General features: G+C 40.5%; 2 protein-coding genes across 9 annotated transcripts in view; one reads left to right on the top strand and one right to left on the bottom strand.

Moving 5' to 3' along the window:
• RPL34 (ribosomal protein L34) overlaps nucleotides 1–19,692 on the bottom strand; it is a 463,668-nt gene that overhangs the window by 251,262 nt on the left and 192,714 nt on the right. The gene's annotated exons all lie outside the window — the stretch shown is intronic.
• LEF1 (lymphoid enhancer binding factor 1) overlaps nucleotides 1–19,692 on the top strand; it is a 104,924-nt gene that overhangs the window by 58,502 nt on the left and 26,730 nt on the right. For all 5 annotated transcript variants that reach the window (XM_069978530.1, XM_069978529.1, XM_069978533.1 and 2 more), the window contains 3 exons: nucleotides 6,227–6,349; nucleotides 9,271–9,433; nucleotides 16,275–16,382. In XM_069978530.1, coding sequence (XP_069834631.1) covers nucleotides 6,227–6,349; nucleotides 9,271–9,433; nucleotides 16,275–16,382 — 394 coding nt within the window. The remainder of the gene's footprint in view (nucleotides 1–6,226; nucleotides 6,350–9,270; nucleotides 9,434–16,274; nucleotides 16,383–19,692) is intronic.

Genomic DNA, 19,692 nt, shown 5'->3' on the forward strand with positions numbered 1-19,692 from the left:
CCTGTTTAATGGAACTACTAAAAAAATCTCAAGTTTTCCAGTACTTATCAGCTGCTTTATGCCCTACATGAAGTGGTGTATTCTTTAGTGCTCTCTGCTGCCACCTCTGTTCGTGTCAAGAACTTTCCAGAGTAGCAGAAAATCTTCATATCATACCTTTCCTGCTTTGGACAGTTCCTGTCACAGACAGAGATGGCAGCAGAGAGCACTGTGTCAGACTGGAAAGAAAATACCACTTCTTGCAGGGCATACAGCAGCTGATAAGTACCGGAAGATGAGATTTTTTTTTTTTTAAATAAAGTGATTTACAGTCTTAAACTTAAAATGTATAATTTTTTTTTTTAACATGTATGTAATAACCAACCTGAATTACAACGGGATAGAGCCTATAGACTTGTAGTTAGGAAGTCTGATGTACTGTTTTATTTGATATGAGCTCAGTAATCATCATGTATTTTCTCAATAAGAATGCGCTTGATGTTCTCATTCCTCCTACGGTATCATCCCACAGTTTATGGGTTGTTGCTAAATGTCTGACTATTCGCCTGAAGCTTACATTACATAGAGCGTAACTTGGTTCAGGTTCCCATGCGGTTGTGCCTAGCTGTGTCAGTCCATACACAGCAAAGACCAGTCCTGGTGACTCACCCAAGTCTGGGATTTAAGCCTCTATGCACCACCACTCCCTCCGCTCCATGTTCCTGACTCATCTAAGACAAAGACTCATCACAATTGCTTGACGAATATAATCCTATCTATAGTGAGAATGTGATGGGGTAGATGGTGATCCCACCGCTTGCATCAATTTCCTGGATGACTGTTTGCCTCCCATTGGTTTACTATCATGGCACTGATTGATAGGCTGAATAATAAGAGTTGGGGGAGCTGGTGACTGATCAATGACTGAGATGAGTCTATACTGGGATAGTGACAGCAGTGCTCAGTGCGGCTACTCTATAGTAAGTAGACGTTCAGTAGACGGCTGTTATGTCACTAAAGTGCGCAGCAGGAAATTGATTATTATTATTATTATTATTATTATTATTATTATTATTATTATCCTATTTCCTAAAATATAATTATTATTCAATTCTTCAACTATTATTCAATTAAAGGTGAATGAAAAGGATCTTGAATTGTGACCACATGAGTTAAAAGGGTACTCTTTTTCTTTTAAATCAACTGGTGTCAGAAAGTTATATAGCTTTGTTCCAGTACTTATCAGCTACTGTATGTCCTGCAAGAAGTGGTGGATTCTTTCCAGTCTGACACAATGCTCTCTGCTGCCACCTCTGTCCGAGATGGGAACTGTTCAGGACAGTAGCAAATCCCCATAGAAAACCTTTCCTGTTCTGGACAGTTCCTAACATGGACAGAGGTGGCAGCAGAGAGCACTGTGTCAGACTGGGAAAAAAAAACAACACTTCCTACAGGACACACAGCAGCTGATAAGTATGGGAAGACTGGAGATTTTTCAATAGAAGTAAATTACAAATCTATATAATTTTCTGACACCAGTTGATTAATAAGAAAAAGATTACCTCTTTAATTTTGCCTTATTGCTGAGTACTAGAAGTTCTCTATGCTGGAGCCATATTCTATTTCTTCAAAAAGAAAACCAGGTGATTTCCAAGTAGTGCAGTCATTTACATTTTACAGGAAAACCTTATCGCTGCATGGTTGTAGTTGTCTGGCCTTCATTTATAGTACAGACTCAAGTCGTCTGGATTTTATTAACCCTTACTTATTGCTTCTTTATAGCAAATATGTCGTTTAATATTTTCAGTAATGTGGTGGTTTGTGTTTACTCTAAAACAAAAAATAAAAGGCAAAGGCATGTATGGAAACTAGTGCTAACAAATAGTGGATCTGTCCCGGCTTCAGATTCTTCTGGCTTTAAAGGGGTACTCCAAAAATCTTTTTCAACTGGTTTCAGAAATTTATATAGAGATTTGTAATTTACTTAGATTTGTAATAGTAATTTACTTACTTAAAAATCTCAAGTCTTCAAGTACCTATCAGCTGCTGTATGTTGTGCAGGAAGCAGTATTTCTTTCAAATCTGACACAGTGCTCTCTACTGCCACCCCTGTTCATGTCAGGAACTGTCCAAAGGAGGAAATGTTTTCTATGGGGACTTGTTACTTCTCTGGACAGTTCCAGTAGCAGAGAGGAATGTGTCACACTGAAAAGAAAACACCACTTCCTGCAGGACATACAGCATCTGATAAGTACTAGAAAACTTGCCATTTTTGAATAAAAGCAAATTACAAATCTGTATCACTTTCTGACACCAGTTGATTAGAAAAAAAAAGATTTTGCTGGAGTACCCCTTCAAGTACACTTAAAAAAACAATGGACTAATTATTTGGTATGGGAAGCCCCTAAATCTTTTTAGCTGGGATTTCAATATCCTTGTTCTCAAGGTCAAGGTGCCCCAGCCGTTTCCTATGATCTCTTAGTCATGCCCTGTCCTGTGTTTACTATGGGAATACCCCTTGACACTGTCGTTTAATTTTTATTTAATTTTTTTTGCAGAAATCAATAGTACAGGCGATTGTAAGAAACTTTGTAATTGGGTTTATTAGCCAAAAAAAAGCATTTTTATCATGAAAAAGCAGTTTGAAGCTCTCCCCCCTGTCTTCATGGTTCTCTTATGGAGAGGGGAGGGGTGGGGGCAGATGAGGCACCAAAACAGGACAACAAAGAGTTACTTTACAGCTACTTCACCGGGCTATCTCCTCTGAAGTCAGCACTGACCTCTCTGACCTCTGAATACCTGCTTTCACACAGCTCCCACTGTGTAATCTTTTGTTCTCTGCTGGCGACTAATCTCCCCCTCCCCTCTCCATAGGTTACACAAGGCTCGACTGATGTAAAAGAGTCTAGATTTCCTGATAATGAGCAGTGAAGGAGAGAGAGGTGTGTGTGGGGGGGGGGGGACCTGGGAAAGTCTTTTTGAATGCAGGTAATGGCATATTTGCCTTATAAACCCAATTACAAAGTTTCTTAAAATCGCCTGGACTATTGATTTCTGCAAAAAGAAAAAAATATGACAGTGACACCTCAAGGATTTAGCAGCAACTGCTCATATAGAACTGTATGTGGTTGGTATATTGGCAGGTGTTCAAGATGTGTCAGTCTGATAGCAGATTGAATTGTTCCCAAATGTTGGCACCATAGGTTGATCTTTTTTTTTTTTTCGAATCGATTTGATGTTGATACTTTTCTCGAGCAGATGTTGCTGGCACAGGAAAGGGTTTGTGTGGGATCCAGATGGTATAAAACTTTCAGACCAAACATATTTCCCCAACAACATCATGGACACAATGAGGGAGATTTATCAAACATGGTGTAAAGTGAGACTGGCTCAGTTGCCCCTAGCAACCAATCAGATTCCACCTTTCATTCCTCACAGACTCTTTGGAAAATGAAAGATGGAATCTGATTGGTTGCTAGGGGCAACTGAGCCAGTTTCACTTTACACCTTGTTTGATAAATCTCCCCCAATATATAAAAATACAAGAAGATGTGGAATCATTCTGTAGCTCTGATGAATTTGGAGAAGAGCTAACATCTTCCTGTTAATGTTTGTCGTTCCTGTCCGGATGGATGACGTTCTACGCCTTGCAATTAAACTGTGGGTTGTAGTATTTTGTAATATTTTCTTTACGCATCATATCTGAGACGACTTGTTCACCATTCCCTTAAAGCTGCCAAGGTGTCTCGTATATATGCAAAGTTTTACTGGATTTACTGTAACAGCAGCTTCATTGCTTCCTAATGAGTAATGGAGAATTGGTTACTGAACATTTTCGTTCCGACGTGTAAGGTAGAAGGTTGTCAGCAATGATGTTTTATAGATATGTTTGTAGATCCATATATATATATATATATATATATATATATATATATATATATATATAAAGGTTCCAATGTTATCCTTTAAAGGGGTTGTCCACTTTCTGGTAAAATAGTTCAGTGTTCAATATTAGTAAGTGTATATACTGTATATACTGACAGCAACTCCCTGTGTACCTCATAGAGCTAATATCATACTCCTCTCCTCCAGGCTGGGCTGCCCTGCTCTGTGGTGATTCTGTCCATAAGATGGCTGACATGGAGGAGCATGTGACTATGCCCCGCCCCCCAGTGTCCACCACTGAGCTTGTATATTCCTATGGAGGACACGGGGCGGCCATGGTCACATGCTCCTCCATGTCAGCCATCTTATTTAAAAACACACCACAGAGCAGCACAGCCTGGAGAAGGGGACTCTGATTTTAGCTCTGTGAGGTACACAGAAGCTACTGTCAGTATATACAGTGAGTACACTTACTAATACTGTATACTAAACAATTTTACTAGAAAGTGGCCAACCCCTTTAAGGTGGATTTGAAGTAGTTCAATTTCAGTTAAAGGAGAATTCTGACGATTCCTAAAATTACATCTCCCCGGGCCTGCGGTGAGCCGGTGGTACCGGCCTCAGGACCCCCGCCAGGCTGTGGGATCTCTGGTGCTGACGCGCTACGACCTGGCTGAAGGACTGGCTGCTCAGCCATTCAGTAACTGGGGCTGGACACCACTCTAGTCACTGGTTGGCTGAGCAGCCAGTCCATCAGCCGGGACAGGCCTTGACGTCATCAGAACTCAGGGGAAAATGCCTTCCAGCGAGGGTCCAGAGGCCGGTCCCACCACTCACCACGGACGCAGGGAGAGGTAAGTTCTTACTTGCAAACAATTTCCCCCAAGCCCCTTCATTAGGATACACAAAGCAGCTGGGTACTATTGGTTTAGTGCATCTGATGGTACATTCGCTTTAAGTTTTTTACATGGATAGAACAGCGTTGGCACAGTCCTTTTTTTCAACTGTGGCCCGGTTCCCGCGTGTGGTGCCATTCTGTTCCGGGGCACAGGCTGCGAATGAAGCTCTGGAGGCGGGCCAGCCCTCCCTTAGTGGGAGGAAACCTTTGCCCCTCTATGATGCAGCTCCATTGATTCTATTGGAGCCGCGTCATAGAGGGTCGGAGGTTTCCTCCCACTGAGGGCGGGCCGGTCCGCCGCCAGTGCTTTATCCCTGGCCGGTGCCCAAGAATAGAAGGGTGCCGTACGCAGGAACTGGGCCACAGTTCAAAAAGACCGCACCGGCTTCCCTGCGCTGACACCGTTCTATCCAACTGGAGAGCTTAAGGTGAATGTACTGATGGTACATTCACTTTAAGAAGATGCCCTTATATTAACATTATTGCGGCTTTAACCTTCACAAACCTTCGATGTTTTGGTTGTATGTAATAGAGAAACAGTCTCCTCATTATAATATCCTTCTTTATTAGATACATACTATACACACATATAGCCGTAGCCCTTCACCCCCTGCTCTGTATGACAATGGTCTACAATTTATCCGTATAGTATAATAGCTGACAATCAAGATGTCTAATCTTCTACACTAAAATAATCCCAATCCTCCATTTCATGCCTGTGGCCTATTCTCCCCAATAAAGACAATTCACTAAGTGGCGGGATTGTCGGCAGAGCAGCATTAGAGACGCCTGCAGCTTCTAAAGCCATTTTTACATGAAATCTGTCAATCAATAACCCTGTTTGAACTGAATTGATTGAGCCAAGTCGGCTAGGAATGAATCAATTATTCTGTCTGAACTATTCTTTTTAAATATGTTAATCCAGTTCAAAGTGGAAAGCAGTTCCAATAAAAAAAAAAGAAACACAATGTAATCTATGCAGTTCAAAGCACACACAAAACAATAATACTTACACTTGATTTCAGAATCCTGCATGTTAATGGGTGTCAGTATCTGTTATAATCCAGAACAGATGTGTGCCTGCTTTCTGGATAGATTGAGTCTTTAGGCTGATCAAAAAATAGCTATTAGCAAAATTAGGCTGGGTTCACACTATGTTTTTGCAATCCGTTATTTTCATTAGTTGTTGAAAAAAAAAAAAAAAAACGGATGAAAAACAGGTGCAATTGTGCACATACATTGACTCCCATTATATAAAAAAGGGATCAAAACGCATCCGTTTTTATTTAACATAAACAAAAAAGTACAAAAAGGATCAAAACGGGTGCACACAAAAACAGATGAAAAAAAAAACGGATGCAAAAACAGATGAAAAGAATAGATTGCAAAAACGTAGTGTGAACCCAGCCTTACTAGGAAAAAAAAGTAACTTTTTTTATCTTACCTATATTTTTTTTATCTTAGGTATTCCCATCACATGGTTCCTGGTCCTCCAGGTCCACACGCAACTGGAATCCCTCACCCCGCTATTGTCAATCCTCAGGTCAAACAAGAACACCCACATAGTGACAACGACTTAATGCATGTGTAAGTATTACCTTCTCTGTAAGACTATGCAAGGTATTAAAGGGGTACTCCGGCCCAGGGGTATTTTTCAGGCGGGACTCCACTACGGTGCTGAATGGTTGAGCTGCCGGGACCCGGCGCTGGAACCGGGGCAAATCTGAAAAATACCCCCCGGGCCGGAGTACCCTTTTAAACACACTAAAAAATCTGTACATTGGGCTCCAACTCTCACCTTATTTATAACTCTAGTCTCCTCCGATGGGGCACGGCAACCTTTTCGGTACCCTCCAATGCCTATCACAGACCGATAAATAATCACAGGACAGGTCAATAGTAGAACTGTGTAATGAGCAAATGTCCGTTCATCGGCTGATCTTGGGGTTTTGTTTGTTGCACATCACCCTGTATAACAGGGCATGTGCAGTCGACTAATGACAGAAAAAAAGGGCTGCCGAAACTATATAGTGATCATTGGTCTCACTCTGCCCATCTGTTACTGAACTGTGTAGTATGCTACGGAAATACAAGGAGATTGGCGCTTGTAGCGGGTGGAAGCTGGGTTCATAAATCTCTATCATCCGGCATATATGCTATCCGGTGTGCAGGCATCAGATCAATAAACGTTGCATGCAGTGTTTTTGATCCAGCTGAAGGGCAAATATTATAATAATAATAATAATAATAATAATAATATTTATTTGTATAACTTGTATAACTATAATTTGCCAACAGATTCCGCAGCGCCATAGGTGATTCCTCATTTCAGCCTATGGGCAATGGAAGGGCCACCGGATGCAAAAGATCCAGCTTGTGGTATCCAGTGTGCCCATCTGTTCCATTAAAATTACTCTGTACTTACAATCTGTCCCCCCCCAAACCGCTTGTACCCTCGGATAGCTGCTTTTAATCCAAGATCTGTCCTGGGGTCCGTTCGGCAGCTGATGCAGTTATTGTCCTAAAGAACAACTTTTAAACTTGCAGCTCTGTGTCAAATTGGAGTGGCCTAGAGTGTCTGTGCCCTCTCCGTCCCTCCTCCCCACCCTCCTCATCATTAGGAATGCCCCAGGCAGGATTTTTCCTATTCATCAACTGCACAGGTGCCTTAATGATCCAGCGCATGTGCAGTGTTCAGACAGGTGGTTAAGAGGAGAAATTGTTCTAGTTGCATTCCTATTGAAGAGGGCAGGAAGGAGGGACGCAGGGGCGTCGCAATCCTAGGGCATAGACACTCAAGGCCACACCAATTTGACACAGGGCTGCAAGTTTAAAAGTTGTTTTTTAGGACAATAACTGCATCACCTGCTGAAAGGACCTCAGGACAGATCTAAAAGCAGCTATGTGATGGTACAAGCGGTTTGGGGGGACAGATTGTGGGTACAGAGTCGTTCTAAGGATTGGCAATCATATGTAAACCCAGCCTAATATAGTCCTTATAGTTATGCGGCTAACATTATACCAACATAACTGGATAATTACAGTGCAAATTTTCAGCAGATTTAGGGCGTATATCCATCAGTCGTTTACCTTCGGTGCAATAGCAATGAAACACATCTGGGAGCTGATCCCATTCAGTTTAAAGCATGTGGCACTTTAATTGGGATGCGGATTGCCGGACGGCCAAGACAGCACAACGTGGCTTGCAGCTTTCTGCTATCTGGCCCTGATGATGAATGGAAAAACGTATAGAACGTCTGATGACTACTTATGCATTTTTGCCATCATTTGTGGCATCAGTTGTCATCAAAAGAAGGATGCAGGACCCCTAAATATATGTAAACCCGGTCTTATATTGTGTTTTCCACTTTTTAGAAAGCAGGTGGGGTACAGCAGAAAGGTGCGGGGGAATTCTTTCACTTGCCACTTTTAATATGTGATGGTACAATTTGACGTTAAAGGGGTTATCTAATGAAAATCTTTTTCTTTCAAATCATCTGGTTTCAGAAAGTTATATAGATTTGTAATTTACTTCTATTTAAAGTCTTCACATACTTATCAGCTGCTGTATGTCCTGCAGGAAGTGGTGTATTCTTTTTAGTCTAACTCAGTGCTCTCTACTGCCACCTCTGTCCATGTCAGGAACTGTCGAGAGCAGCAGCAAATTCCCATAGAAAATCTTTCCTACTCTGGACAGAGGTGGCCGCAGAGAGCACTGTGTCAGACTGAAAAGAAAACCATATTTCCTGCAGGACATACAGCAGCTGATAAGTACTAGAAGACTGAAGATTATTAAATAGAAGTAAATTACAAATCTTTATAACCTTCTGAAACCAGTTGATTTGAAAGAAAACAATTTTCGCTGGACAACCCCCTTAATTGTAGCTGAAATCTAAAAGCCGGTGTAGGTTTCAATCTGTGGTGCACGGGCAGTCACCGATGCAGCACGTTTATTAGGAGGCCTGCACTTATGAATACATTTGTGGCAATTTAATCCAATAGGCTTCAGCAGAAGACTGGCATGGGAAATGTTGATACTTAGTAAAAATACCCTATAGTGCCCCAAAAAACAAAAACACAACTACTGTCTATTGTGTACTTAAGGGGAGATTTATCAAACATGGTGTAAAGTGAAACTGGCTCAGTCGCCCCCAGCAACCAATCAGATTCCACCTTTCATTCCTCACAGACTCTTTGGAAAATGAAAGGTGGAATCTGATTGGTTGCTAGGGACAACTGAGCCAGTTTCACTTTACAGCATGTTTGATAAATCTCCCCTTAGTGCCTGGCTGGCAAGAAATATATACTTTTACACCTTATACATGGCCTGAAATGGCAGAAATTGTGGCATCATATAACTGTACACCGTTTAATGTGAAATCACAGAAACCGATGAGAATGGCGGAGGAGATATAATTAGTCGCTAGAATATATCGACTCATTAATTATATTTCTTCATTTGCTCTTTTGTGTGGTTTTCATCACGTTCTGTTCCTTCTCCCATTTAGGAAACCTCATCATGAACAGAGAAAAGAACAGGAGCCAAAAAGACCTCATATAAAGAAACCGCTCAACGCTTTTATGTTGTATATGAAAGAGATGAGAGCGAACGTCGTAGCAGAGTGCACGCTCAAAGAAAGTGCTGCCATCAACCAGATCCTCGGCAGAAGGGTGAGCTTGTGGGGGTTCTTTCTTCTCCTTTCTGCTAAGGCTGGGTTCACACACTGCAGTCTGTTTTTCACAAAAAAAACGGATGCATTTGTGTGCATCTGTTATTCCATTGACCACCATTATAAAAAAAAAAATAATAAAAAAATGGATCAAAACGCATCCTTTTTTTAACGTACACAAAAATGGGGTCACCCTTGTAAAAAATGATCCGTTTTTGATCCTTTTTTTTTTTTTTATAATGGAAGTCAATGGAAAACAGATGCACAAAAATGCATCTATTTTTTAATCCATTTTTTATTTTTAATGTATCAGTAGAAAGAGGCGATTGGCACTACAGGTCCCAGAGTAGGTTACCAACAGTATTTCATGGGACATTAACGTGTTCAGTGAAGCTCACTAAGCAAAATGTGTCCATAACGGTACCAAAATTCAAGTAAAGAAATAGTAGTGGCACTCACCGTTGAAGATGCTGGTTCAGATTTCTTTTTATTAATAAGGCATGGACATACACTGGGCGGACACCAGGTAGATGCAGGTTATAAGCTTGTTTCGCGCAACTGCGCTTCAACAGACACAGGAGGGGTCTGTTGAAGCGCAGTCGCGCGAAACAAACTTGTAATCTGCATCTACCTGGCGTCTGCCCAGTGTATGTCCATGCCTTATTAATAAAAAGAAATCTGCACCAGCATCTTCATCGGTAAGTGCCACTACTGTTTCTTTACTTGAATTTTTTATTTTTATAAAAAAAAAATGAACTGCAAAAACACAATGTGAACCCAGTCTAACCTGTTAATAAGAAAACACTTTTTTGTCCAATGAGAGCGCTGATTTCATTAACCAATGCCGACTTATAATTTAAGCTGAACTCTGGTTTGTTATGGGCAACAAGAAGAATTATTTATTTAGCCAAGTCTGATACATAAGGCCACATCTGTGACATTCCGACACTCGGTAAAGAGTGTGCTGTTGCCTGGCAACCAGTAAATAGAGAGTAACTGAGGAAGTGAATGTCCGGCGGTTCAGTGACCCCTGCTGTTATACACATCCCAGAGGAATCATTTATAAAGTACCAAAAAAAATTACTTTAGAAAGTACTTTGTAGTCTTTCCAACAAGATATCCTGAGTGCTTCCTGTGTTGGTATTGTTTGGGCATTCCTCTTATACCATGCCTGCAGTAATTATGGACATAGCACTCCTTCAGTGGGAACAAAACTCCCCTTCTATTTACATGACTAGCCTGTACCTCATTGTGTCATACAAGAAAAGAATTCCAAGTGTTAAAGGGGTTGTTCAGCGAAAAACGTTTTCTTTCAAATCAACTGGCGTCAGAAAGTTATATAGATTTGTAATTTACTTCTATTAAAAATCTCAAGTCTTCCCCTACTTATCAGCTGCTGTATGTCATGAAGGAAGTGTTGTTTTATTATCAGTCTGACACACTGCTCTCTGCTGACATCTCTGGCCGAGACAGGAACTTTGTCTCGGTTTTCTATGCATCCCCATAGAAAACCTCTCCTGCTCTGGACAGTTCCTGTCTCGGCCAGAGATGTCAGCAGAGAGCACTGTGTCAGACTGAAAATAAAACAACATTTCCTGCAGGACATACAGGAGCTAATAAGTATGGGGATACTGGAGATTTTTTAATACAAGTAAATTACAAATCTATACAACTTTCTGACACCAGTTGATTTGAAAGAAAAAAAAAATTTCTGGGCAACCCCTTTAAGCCCCATCCACACATCCAAAATAGTGTATCCGCAATTATGGATAGAAAATAGGGTCATTGTATTCACACACCTGTAGGTGTGTACAGGGCAGTGATCCGTGCCGCAAAAAAAAAAAAAAAAAGGACAGGCCCTAGTCCGGACTGAAATTGCTCCACAGACACACCAATAGAACTCTATGAGATCCGTATTCTTGTGGATGTGATCCGCATACAAATACAGATCTGCAATTTGCAATATACTTACCCTTCCCCATGCCGCCGCAATGTAGCATCACCAGCTGGGGTCCTGTAGCTCCCAGCCCACGACCTCATGACCTGGCTCTGAAATGCCTGTTCAGCCAATCAGTGAGTGAGGCGGGATACCTCTGCAGTCACTGACTGGCTGATTGGGTAGTTCCTGCTGGGTCATGACAACACAGGAGCCGGGAGAAAACTAGCAGCTGGTGGGGGCACGGGGAAAGGTAAGTATTATTTCTTTATAATGTATCCCACTCACAGGATCTTGGAAAAGCCTCTTTGACACTTTGCACAAGAAAATAAAAGCACATTTCTATGGTAGATATATGAAAGGTAAAATGTATATCCCTGAGCTAACAGCTATCTAACAGTGTCAGCAATTTGGAAAGTACACAGAAGGTTGTTGGCAGGAAAAGACCACTGGGTCCATCTAGTCTGCCCTTTTATTTTTCCATTTTACTTTACTTCTATTAAAAAAATAAAATAAAATAAAAAAAAAGTATTCCAGTACTTATCAGCTGCTGTATGTCCTACAGGAAGTGGTATTATTTCCAGTCTGGAGAGCAGGAGAGGTTTTCTATGGGGATTTGCTACTGCTCTGGACAGTTTGCACTGTGTCAGACTGGAGAGAATACACCAGCTCCTGCAGGACATACAGCAGTTGATAAGTACTGGAAGACTTGAGTTTTTTTAATAGATGGAAATTACAAATCTCTGACACTTTCTAGCACCAGTTGATTTGAAAGAAAAGAAAAAAAGATGAATAACCACTTTAAATTCAGTCATTGTTGATTTACCTACCACATCCTATGTAAGTTTGTTTCAGGCATCTACTACTCTTTCAGTAAGGTTATATTTAACATAAAATGCAACTGACTGGTTCGCTTTAAATCAGCCTTGATGCTGTAGGTTGTCACAGATCGACCGCCTGTACGTCTTGGAAGTGATCATTTTACTACCAATGTATTATATCATGTCTAAAATTGCAGGGTTTGGCGAACACACGCAGAGAGACAACAGCACGGCGCACTTTCATTTTCTTTACAAAATCTAACCCACAACACTCATTCACTTCCCAGAAACGAGTGAATCATTTTTGCTGTTCATTTCCTGTGACTCAGGCACTTCCAGGAAAGCTGTGACCCCGGCTGCTTGTCATTTTAAAACCTGATTTCAACATGTTTACATCTGCTATATAAGCCATGTGCAACGTTTATGGGCATCGTAAAAAAAAAAAAAAAAGAATTTACGTTTTACGTTTACTGAATTTATGAGCGATTTATAAAATAGCATCCTGGTAAAAAAGCAGGATACAAAATTTATTAATAATATTATTATTATTATTATTATTATTATTATTATTATTATTTATGTTGTTATTATTATTATTATTATCATACTTATTTATATTATTATTATCTTTATTATTATTATTATTATTATTATTATTATCTATATCATTATTTTTATTATTATTATTATTATTATTATTATTATTATTCAGCTGACATGTACCAACCAAAACAACATGTGAATTCAGTTAACAAATAATCCACTATGCTAAAGGCATAGTTCACTATTATTTTTTTTTACTTTCAAGTCAACTGGTGCCATAAAGTGCCAGAGATTTGCAATTTACTTCTTTTAAAAAATCTCAAGTCTTCCAGTACTTATAAGCTGCTGTATGTCCTACAGGAAGTGGTGTATTCTTTCCAGTCTTAAGAGCAGGAGAGTTTTTCTATGGGGATTTGCTGCTGCTGTGGACAGTTGCTGACACGGACAGAGGTGGCATCAGAGAGCACTGTGTCAGACTGGGAAGAATACACCACTTCCTGCAGGACATACAGCAGCTGATAAGTATGGTAGGCTTGAGATTTTTTAATAGAAGTAAATTACAAATCTTTCAGACTTTTGAAAAGAAAAAAATTGAACTACCCCATGTATTAAAAATAAATAAATATATATATATATATATATATATATATATATATATATATATATATACATATATATTGTGAGATCAACTGGTGCCAGAAAGTGCCAGAGGTTTGTAATTTACTTGCATTTAAAAAAAAAAAAAAAACTCAAGTCTTCTGGTACTTATCAGCTACTATACGTCCTGCAGGAAGTGGTGTATTCTCTCCATTCCAACACAATGCTCTCTGCTGCCACCTCTGTCCATGTCAGGAACTGTCTAGAGCAGCAGCAAATCCCTATAGAAAACCTCTCCTGCTCTCCAGACTGGAAAGAAAACACCACTTCCTGCAGGACACACAGCAGCTGATAAGTATTGGAAGACTTACATTTTTTTTTTTTTTTTAATAGAAGTAAATTACAAATCTCTGTCACTTTCTGGCATCAGTTGATGTGAAAGAATAACATCTCTGAACGGCAGAGATCTTGACATCAAGCATGCACATATCAGCCATTGCACTGCGCATTGTAGACTAGTCGGAATATTGAAGTGGCTTTTAGTATTTGGTCCTACAGTCTATAACAGGGGTAGGGAACCTTGGCTCTCCAGCTGTTGCAAAACTACAACTCCCATCATGCCTGAACAGCCAAAGCTTTAGCTTTGGCTGTCCAGGCATGATGGGAGTTGTAGTTTTACAACAGCTGGAGAGCCAAGGTTCCCTGTCCCTGGTCTATGATGTATGTAATATAAAAAGCACTACATTATAATAATACATAATAATATCAGTTCTATGTACTTTAATAGTTAAAAAAACAAAAACAAACGTTGACTACTTCTAATCCTTTCTCAGGCTTAGCATGAAGTATGTTGTTATAGCAGATCAATAGTCAGCTAGATCGGCTCCAGATGTGAAGGAAGTGCTAATACAGGTATTAAGCGTCGGTGTATAATTACGAGTGGTGGGAGCATTTGCAGGGACTCATTAGGTGTCTTTTACAGAGCGGGATCGGCATTAATGGTTAGGCGCCACTAGAGAGTTCCTAGCCCCCAGGCCCCTTTAACAACGGCCGTGTTATTCAGTCACCTCCAAGCTCCAATAAGCATTTATAGCATGAGAAGTGCCTGTTACCTTGGCCTAATTATAGGCACATTTCTTGTCGATGCTTCTCCCTGGTTATTGATCCCCGACTACTGATACACTTATATTTTTTACATATTTATAATGCGTGTTGCCTGGGATAAGCAACTATCTAATCTCCACGCCTGAGGCTATCAGGCCCATGTACATGTTTCTTGGCAACGTAAGGCCTATTCACATCCAAGGCGCATATGTCACTGCGGCAGCTGGAGAGCCGACCGTAAAAGCCGATTAGGGTGACACCATTGGAGGGGGTTTAAATTGATTTTGGTGGCAAATAAGAGGATGGGAAATCAAAAACAGGTATCCACATCCCGACACAATTCTGAGTCAGCTTCCTTGCATACTATGGCCGAATCACTAATGTAATATAAAGGGCTGGGGGAGCAAAAGCAATGTAAAATGTCAGATTTGACATCAGTTTAGGCCTTGTCCTGAACAATTCTTAAGCTGCTACTATATAGGTTTAAAGGGGTACTCCTGCAAAAAAATTAAAATAAATAAAATCTACTGGTTTAAAAAAAGTTATATAGATTTGTAATTTACTCCTATAAAAAAATATCAAGTCTTCCCATACCTATGAGCTGCTGTATGTCCTGCAGGAAGGGGTGTTTTCTTTCCAGTCTGACATAGTGCTCTCTGCTGCCACCTCTGTCTGAAAACGGAACTGTCCAAAGCAGGAGCAAATCCCCTATCCTGCTCTGGACAGTTCCTGATATGGACAGAGGTGGCAGCAGAGAGCACTGTGTCAGACTGGAAAGTATACACCTTTTTCTGCAGGACATACAGCAGCTGATAAGTACTGAAAGACTTGAGATTTTTAAATAGAAGTAAATTACAAATCTATATAACTTTCTGAAACCAGTCGATTGGAAAATTTCTACATACAGTTTCTATTTCTACATACAGTTTCTATTTCTTTGGAATCCTAATTTTATCCTTTAGTTTTTGGATTTATTGTACTATTTATATGTTGGAATGATGAACAACAGCTTTTAGGGAATTGATGTGTTTAGTAAAAGGTTTCACTAAATCAGGAGAAGATATAATTTATTGATATGTCTTTGAGAGTCGGGACGTGCACCATTTTGCTACTGAAGTTCTCATCAGGTTTTAAAGGGGTTCTCTGGAGGAAAAATTGTTTTTAAATCAACAAGTGTCAGATACTTATACAGATTTGTAAATCACTTTTATAAAAAAAAAAAAAAAAAAAACCAACTCAAGTGTTCCAGTACTTATCAACTTCTGTATGTCCTGCAGGAAGGGGTGGATTATTTCCAGTCTGTGCCCATGTCAGGAACTGTCTAGAGCAGTAGCAAATCCCCATGGAAAACCTCTCCTACTCTGGACAGTTCCTGTCTTGGACAGAGGTGGCAGCAGAGAACATCATATCAAGATTAGAAAGAATACATCACTTCCTGCAGTACATATAGCAGTTGATAAGTACAGGAAGACTTAAAGGGAACTTGTCACCCCCGTGCCAGGGTGACAGGCTCCCGACCCCCGCTAGAGCCCCCTATACTTACCTGATCGCACCGGGTCCCACTTCTTGATTCGGTGCGGTGACGGAGATTTCAGCGCCCGCTCATCATTCATTCTCTATGGGCATCGGACTCGGGACCCGGCGCGATCAGGTAAGTAAAGGGGGCTCTAGCGGGGGGTCGGGACTTATATTGAATTGCCTTTAAGGTAACATATTTCTTAGTTTTGTGCAATGTTTAATTCTTTTTATTTTTCAAACCATCTAGTAAATATGTTTTTCCTCTTCTTTATTATACATATATGATGTGGCATTATTAAAGCCGTATCCTCTCTCTTTTTTAGTGGCATGCGTTGTCCCGCGAAGAACAGGCCAAATATTACGAGTTAGCCCGAAAAGAAAGGCAGCTACACATGCAGCTCTATCCAGGCTGGTCTGCAAGAGACAACTATGTGAGTACTTTTCATTGTCTTTTATTAAGAATGGAGTGCCTGAAGAAGTCATGTATAAGAGCCGGGCAGGCAGTTCATAAAACCCTATTAAACCCCTGTTAAAGGGGTATTCCACTCAAACAAAACTTTTGATCTATTGCTGGCCATGGTGAGACTAACAATTCCTTCCATACTTGTTATTATCTATTCAGTCTCCTTCCCCCAATTCTCAGCTGCTGCTTTCTACTGAAAACACAAAAGTCTGTGTGTGAACTTTTCTCTCTGTTTCCCCCTCCTCGTCTCCTTCTGAGACGGCTGTTATAAACAAGTCCCTGACTGGCTTTATCTGCAACATTGTAGCTTCTTTGTAATGCTGGGAAGATTAATCCCACTGAGTTCATTAGCAACCTGACCTCAGAATAACCCTCCCAGCATTACAAAGAATCTACAATGTTGCAGAAAAAGCCTGCCAGAGACTTGTTTACATCAGTCTCAGGAAGGAGTGAGAGACAGAGAGAAAAGCTCACACACAGATTTTTGTGTTTTCAGCAGAAAGCAGCAGCTCAGCATTGGGGGAAGGAGACTGAATAGTAGGGATGGTCCGAAACTGCCGAGGTTCGGGTTCGTATGAACCCGAACGCTCGGCATCAGATTTTCCGCTGTCTGGCCGCTCCATGCAGCGGGTGGATACAGTGGGAGGACCGCCTATGGCTATGGCTCTATCCCAGTTTTCCAGGCAGTCCTCCCGCTGTATCCACCCTCTCCATGGAGAGGGCAGACAGCGGGAATCATTGCCGAGAGTTCGGGTTCGTACATACATGGTTCGGACCATCCCTACTGAATAGATAATAACAAGTATGGAAGAAATTGTTAGTCTCACCATGGGCAGCAATATATCAAAAGTTATTATTATGAGTGGAATCCCCCTTTAAGACCTCTGTATTTCATCTGTAGTCTCAGCTGGAAGTGAACCATGTAACCCCAGCCAAGAGCGAATCCTGGACTCTGCTCTTGCATCTCTGTGTACAGTAACTGTGCAGAATTTCTTTTATAACTTTGACTATAAGTACTCCACACTTAACTTGCCTTTAGTTCCTGGGATAGGAAGAAGCGTTCAGATAGCAGCCTCCATTGTCTGGCCTGCTGGCTTTCTTCAAGTCACTTAGTGTCGCCCAGTCACCCAGATGAATCCTGTTTGAGTTCTTGGTGGAATCCCATCACAATTGAGGAACATTCCATCCTTAATCCCTCTCAGAATGCAGAGACGCACTTCATGGACACTATCCCTATATATTGTGGAAGCTGATCTCATAGGAGTGACTTTGTTGCAGGGGGCAGGAGCTGGATCTGTGGAAATCAGCTTAGAACAACCATGAGACAGCTCTGTTACAGAGTACCTGAGGGCGGCTATTTATGTCACTTTGTTGCCCTGAGTACAACAGCGCTTTTACTTACTGTTTTTTTGTTTTTAGAAAGTTACTGCCCCTTTGGCCATTAGATAGAATATGCAGATTTGCATAAGCAACATTTCTATTCCCAAAGGCTACACACTAATATATATAACTAGATTTGTCATAAAGGGGTATTCCACTCATAATTCTTCATATGTTGCTGCCTATGGTGAAACTAACAATTCACTCCATACTTGTTATAATCTATTCAGTCTCCTTCCCCTAGTTCTGAGCTGCTGCTTTCTGCTGAAAACACAAAAATCTGTGTGTGAGCTCCTCCCCCCTCCCTTCTGAGATGGCTGTTGTAAACAAGTCCCTGGCAGGCTTCATCTGCAACTTTGTAGCTTCTTTGTAATGCCGGGAGGGTTTATCTGAGGTCAAGTTGCTTATGAGCTCACTGTGATTAACCCTCCTAGCATTACAAAGAAACTACAATGTTGCAGATGCAGCCTGCCAGGAGACGGAGAGAATAGATCACACACATATTTTAGTTTTTTTTATCAGAAAGCAGAAGCTGAGAACTGGAGGAAGGAGACTGAATAGATAATAAGTATGGACGGAATTGTTAGTGTCACCATGGGCAGCAACATATCAAAAGTTATGTTTTAGAGGAATACTCCTTTAACTTTTCATTATTGGTAACAGTGTAGTTTAGTATTACCGTCCATAAATATGGATTATTTGTACCTTATGAGATCTATATCCAGAACTGTTTTGTTTAAATCTCTGCAAACGTACTTGGCGCATGATGTTGTTTGAGACCACCCTTGGATGGCAAACATAATTCATTGATGTGTTACCAGTTTTACCATGTTCATTCCAGTTTTTACTGTGCGAATGTAGACAGTGAATTCATTCTGATCCAACATCTTGTTGTCTTATGTCTAAAAGGGTCTGCTTCTCCGTTTTTCTCCGATTATACCTCGAAGTGTGCCTCACTGTATTTTATTGTATTTTAAAGGGAAACTGCCAATAGAAAATCACTTGTAGTTTAAACCATGTTTGTATGTTTAACGTATTTTTAAAGAATGTTGGTGATGTTTTTTTCAAGTTTTCTACCTTTCTATATTTTCTATATTTCTATATATCTTGTAGTTTCCATTCTCACTACTAGGCTTAAAACTAAGCTGAGAGATATCTTGCAGGCACAGTCGTATAGTGGCTGCACGTGTGTAGGGATTAGATCTGATAAACTGGATAGGTGGTGCTTAAATCTGAATTCCCGTAGAACATGAACACAAAAAGATAGCGGCACTCACCAAATCCATTCCATAAAATCCAACTTTATTCCATACTTTTCATGGTTTGGTCCATTAAACAGCTGTAGCTTTGTTTGCTAATGGAAGCTGCGTCTCACGACCTAAGTATGGAATAATATTGGATTCTATGTTTTGGATTTGGTGAGTGCCACAATTTTTTTTTCTTGAATTTGCATTTTAGTTAGACTTATCAGTAATCCTGTAAATCAGTCCCTCCCTAACAGCGAGGTAAATCCAATTTATGCTCCAAAAAGAGCTAAGGGCCAATTTTACAAGATCATCTCCATGAACATTTTTGCATCTGTTATCTAATAGCCAGATTTATTAAAAAATGTGAAGTTTTTTTTATGTCATTTTGTATAATAGTAAAGGGGTAGTTGACCAAAAAACATTTCTTTCAAATCAACTGGTGGCAGAAAGTGCCTAAGATTTGTAATTTACTTCTGTTAAAAAATCTCAAGTCCCCAGTACTTATCAGCTGCTGTATGTCCTGCATGAAGTGATGTATTCTTTTCAGTCTGACACAGTGCTCTCTGCTGGCACCCCTGTCCATGACAGGAACTGCCAAGAGCAGTAGTAAATCCCCATAGAAAACCTCAACTGCTTTCCAGACTGAAAAGA

This window comes from Dendropsophus ebraccatus, chromosome 7 (assembly GCF_027789765.1).
Source record: "Dendropsophus ebraccatus isolate aDenEbr1 chromosome 7, aDenEbr1.pat, whole genome shotgun sequence".
Classification (NCBI taxonomy): Eukaryota; Metazoa; Chordata; class Amphibia; order Anura; family Hylidae; genus Dendropsophus; species Dendropsophus ebraccatus.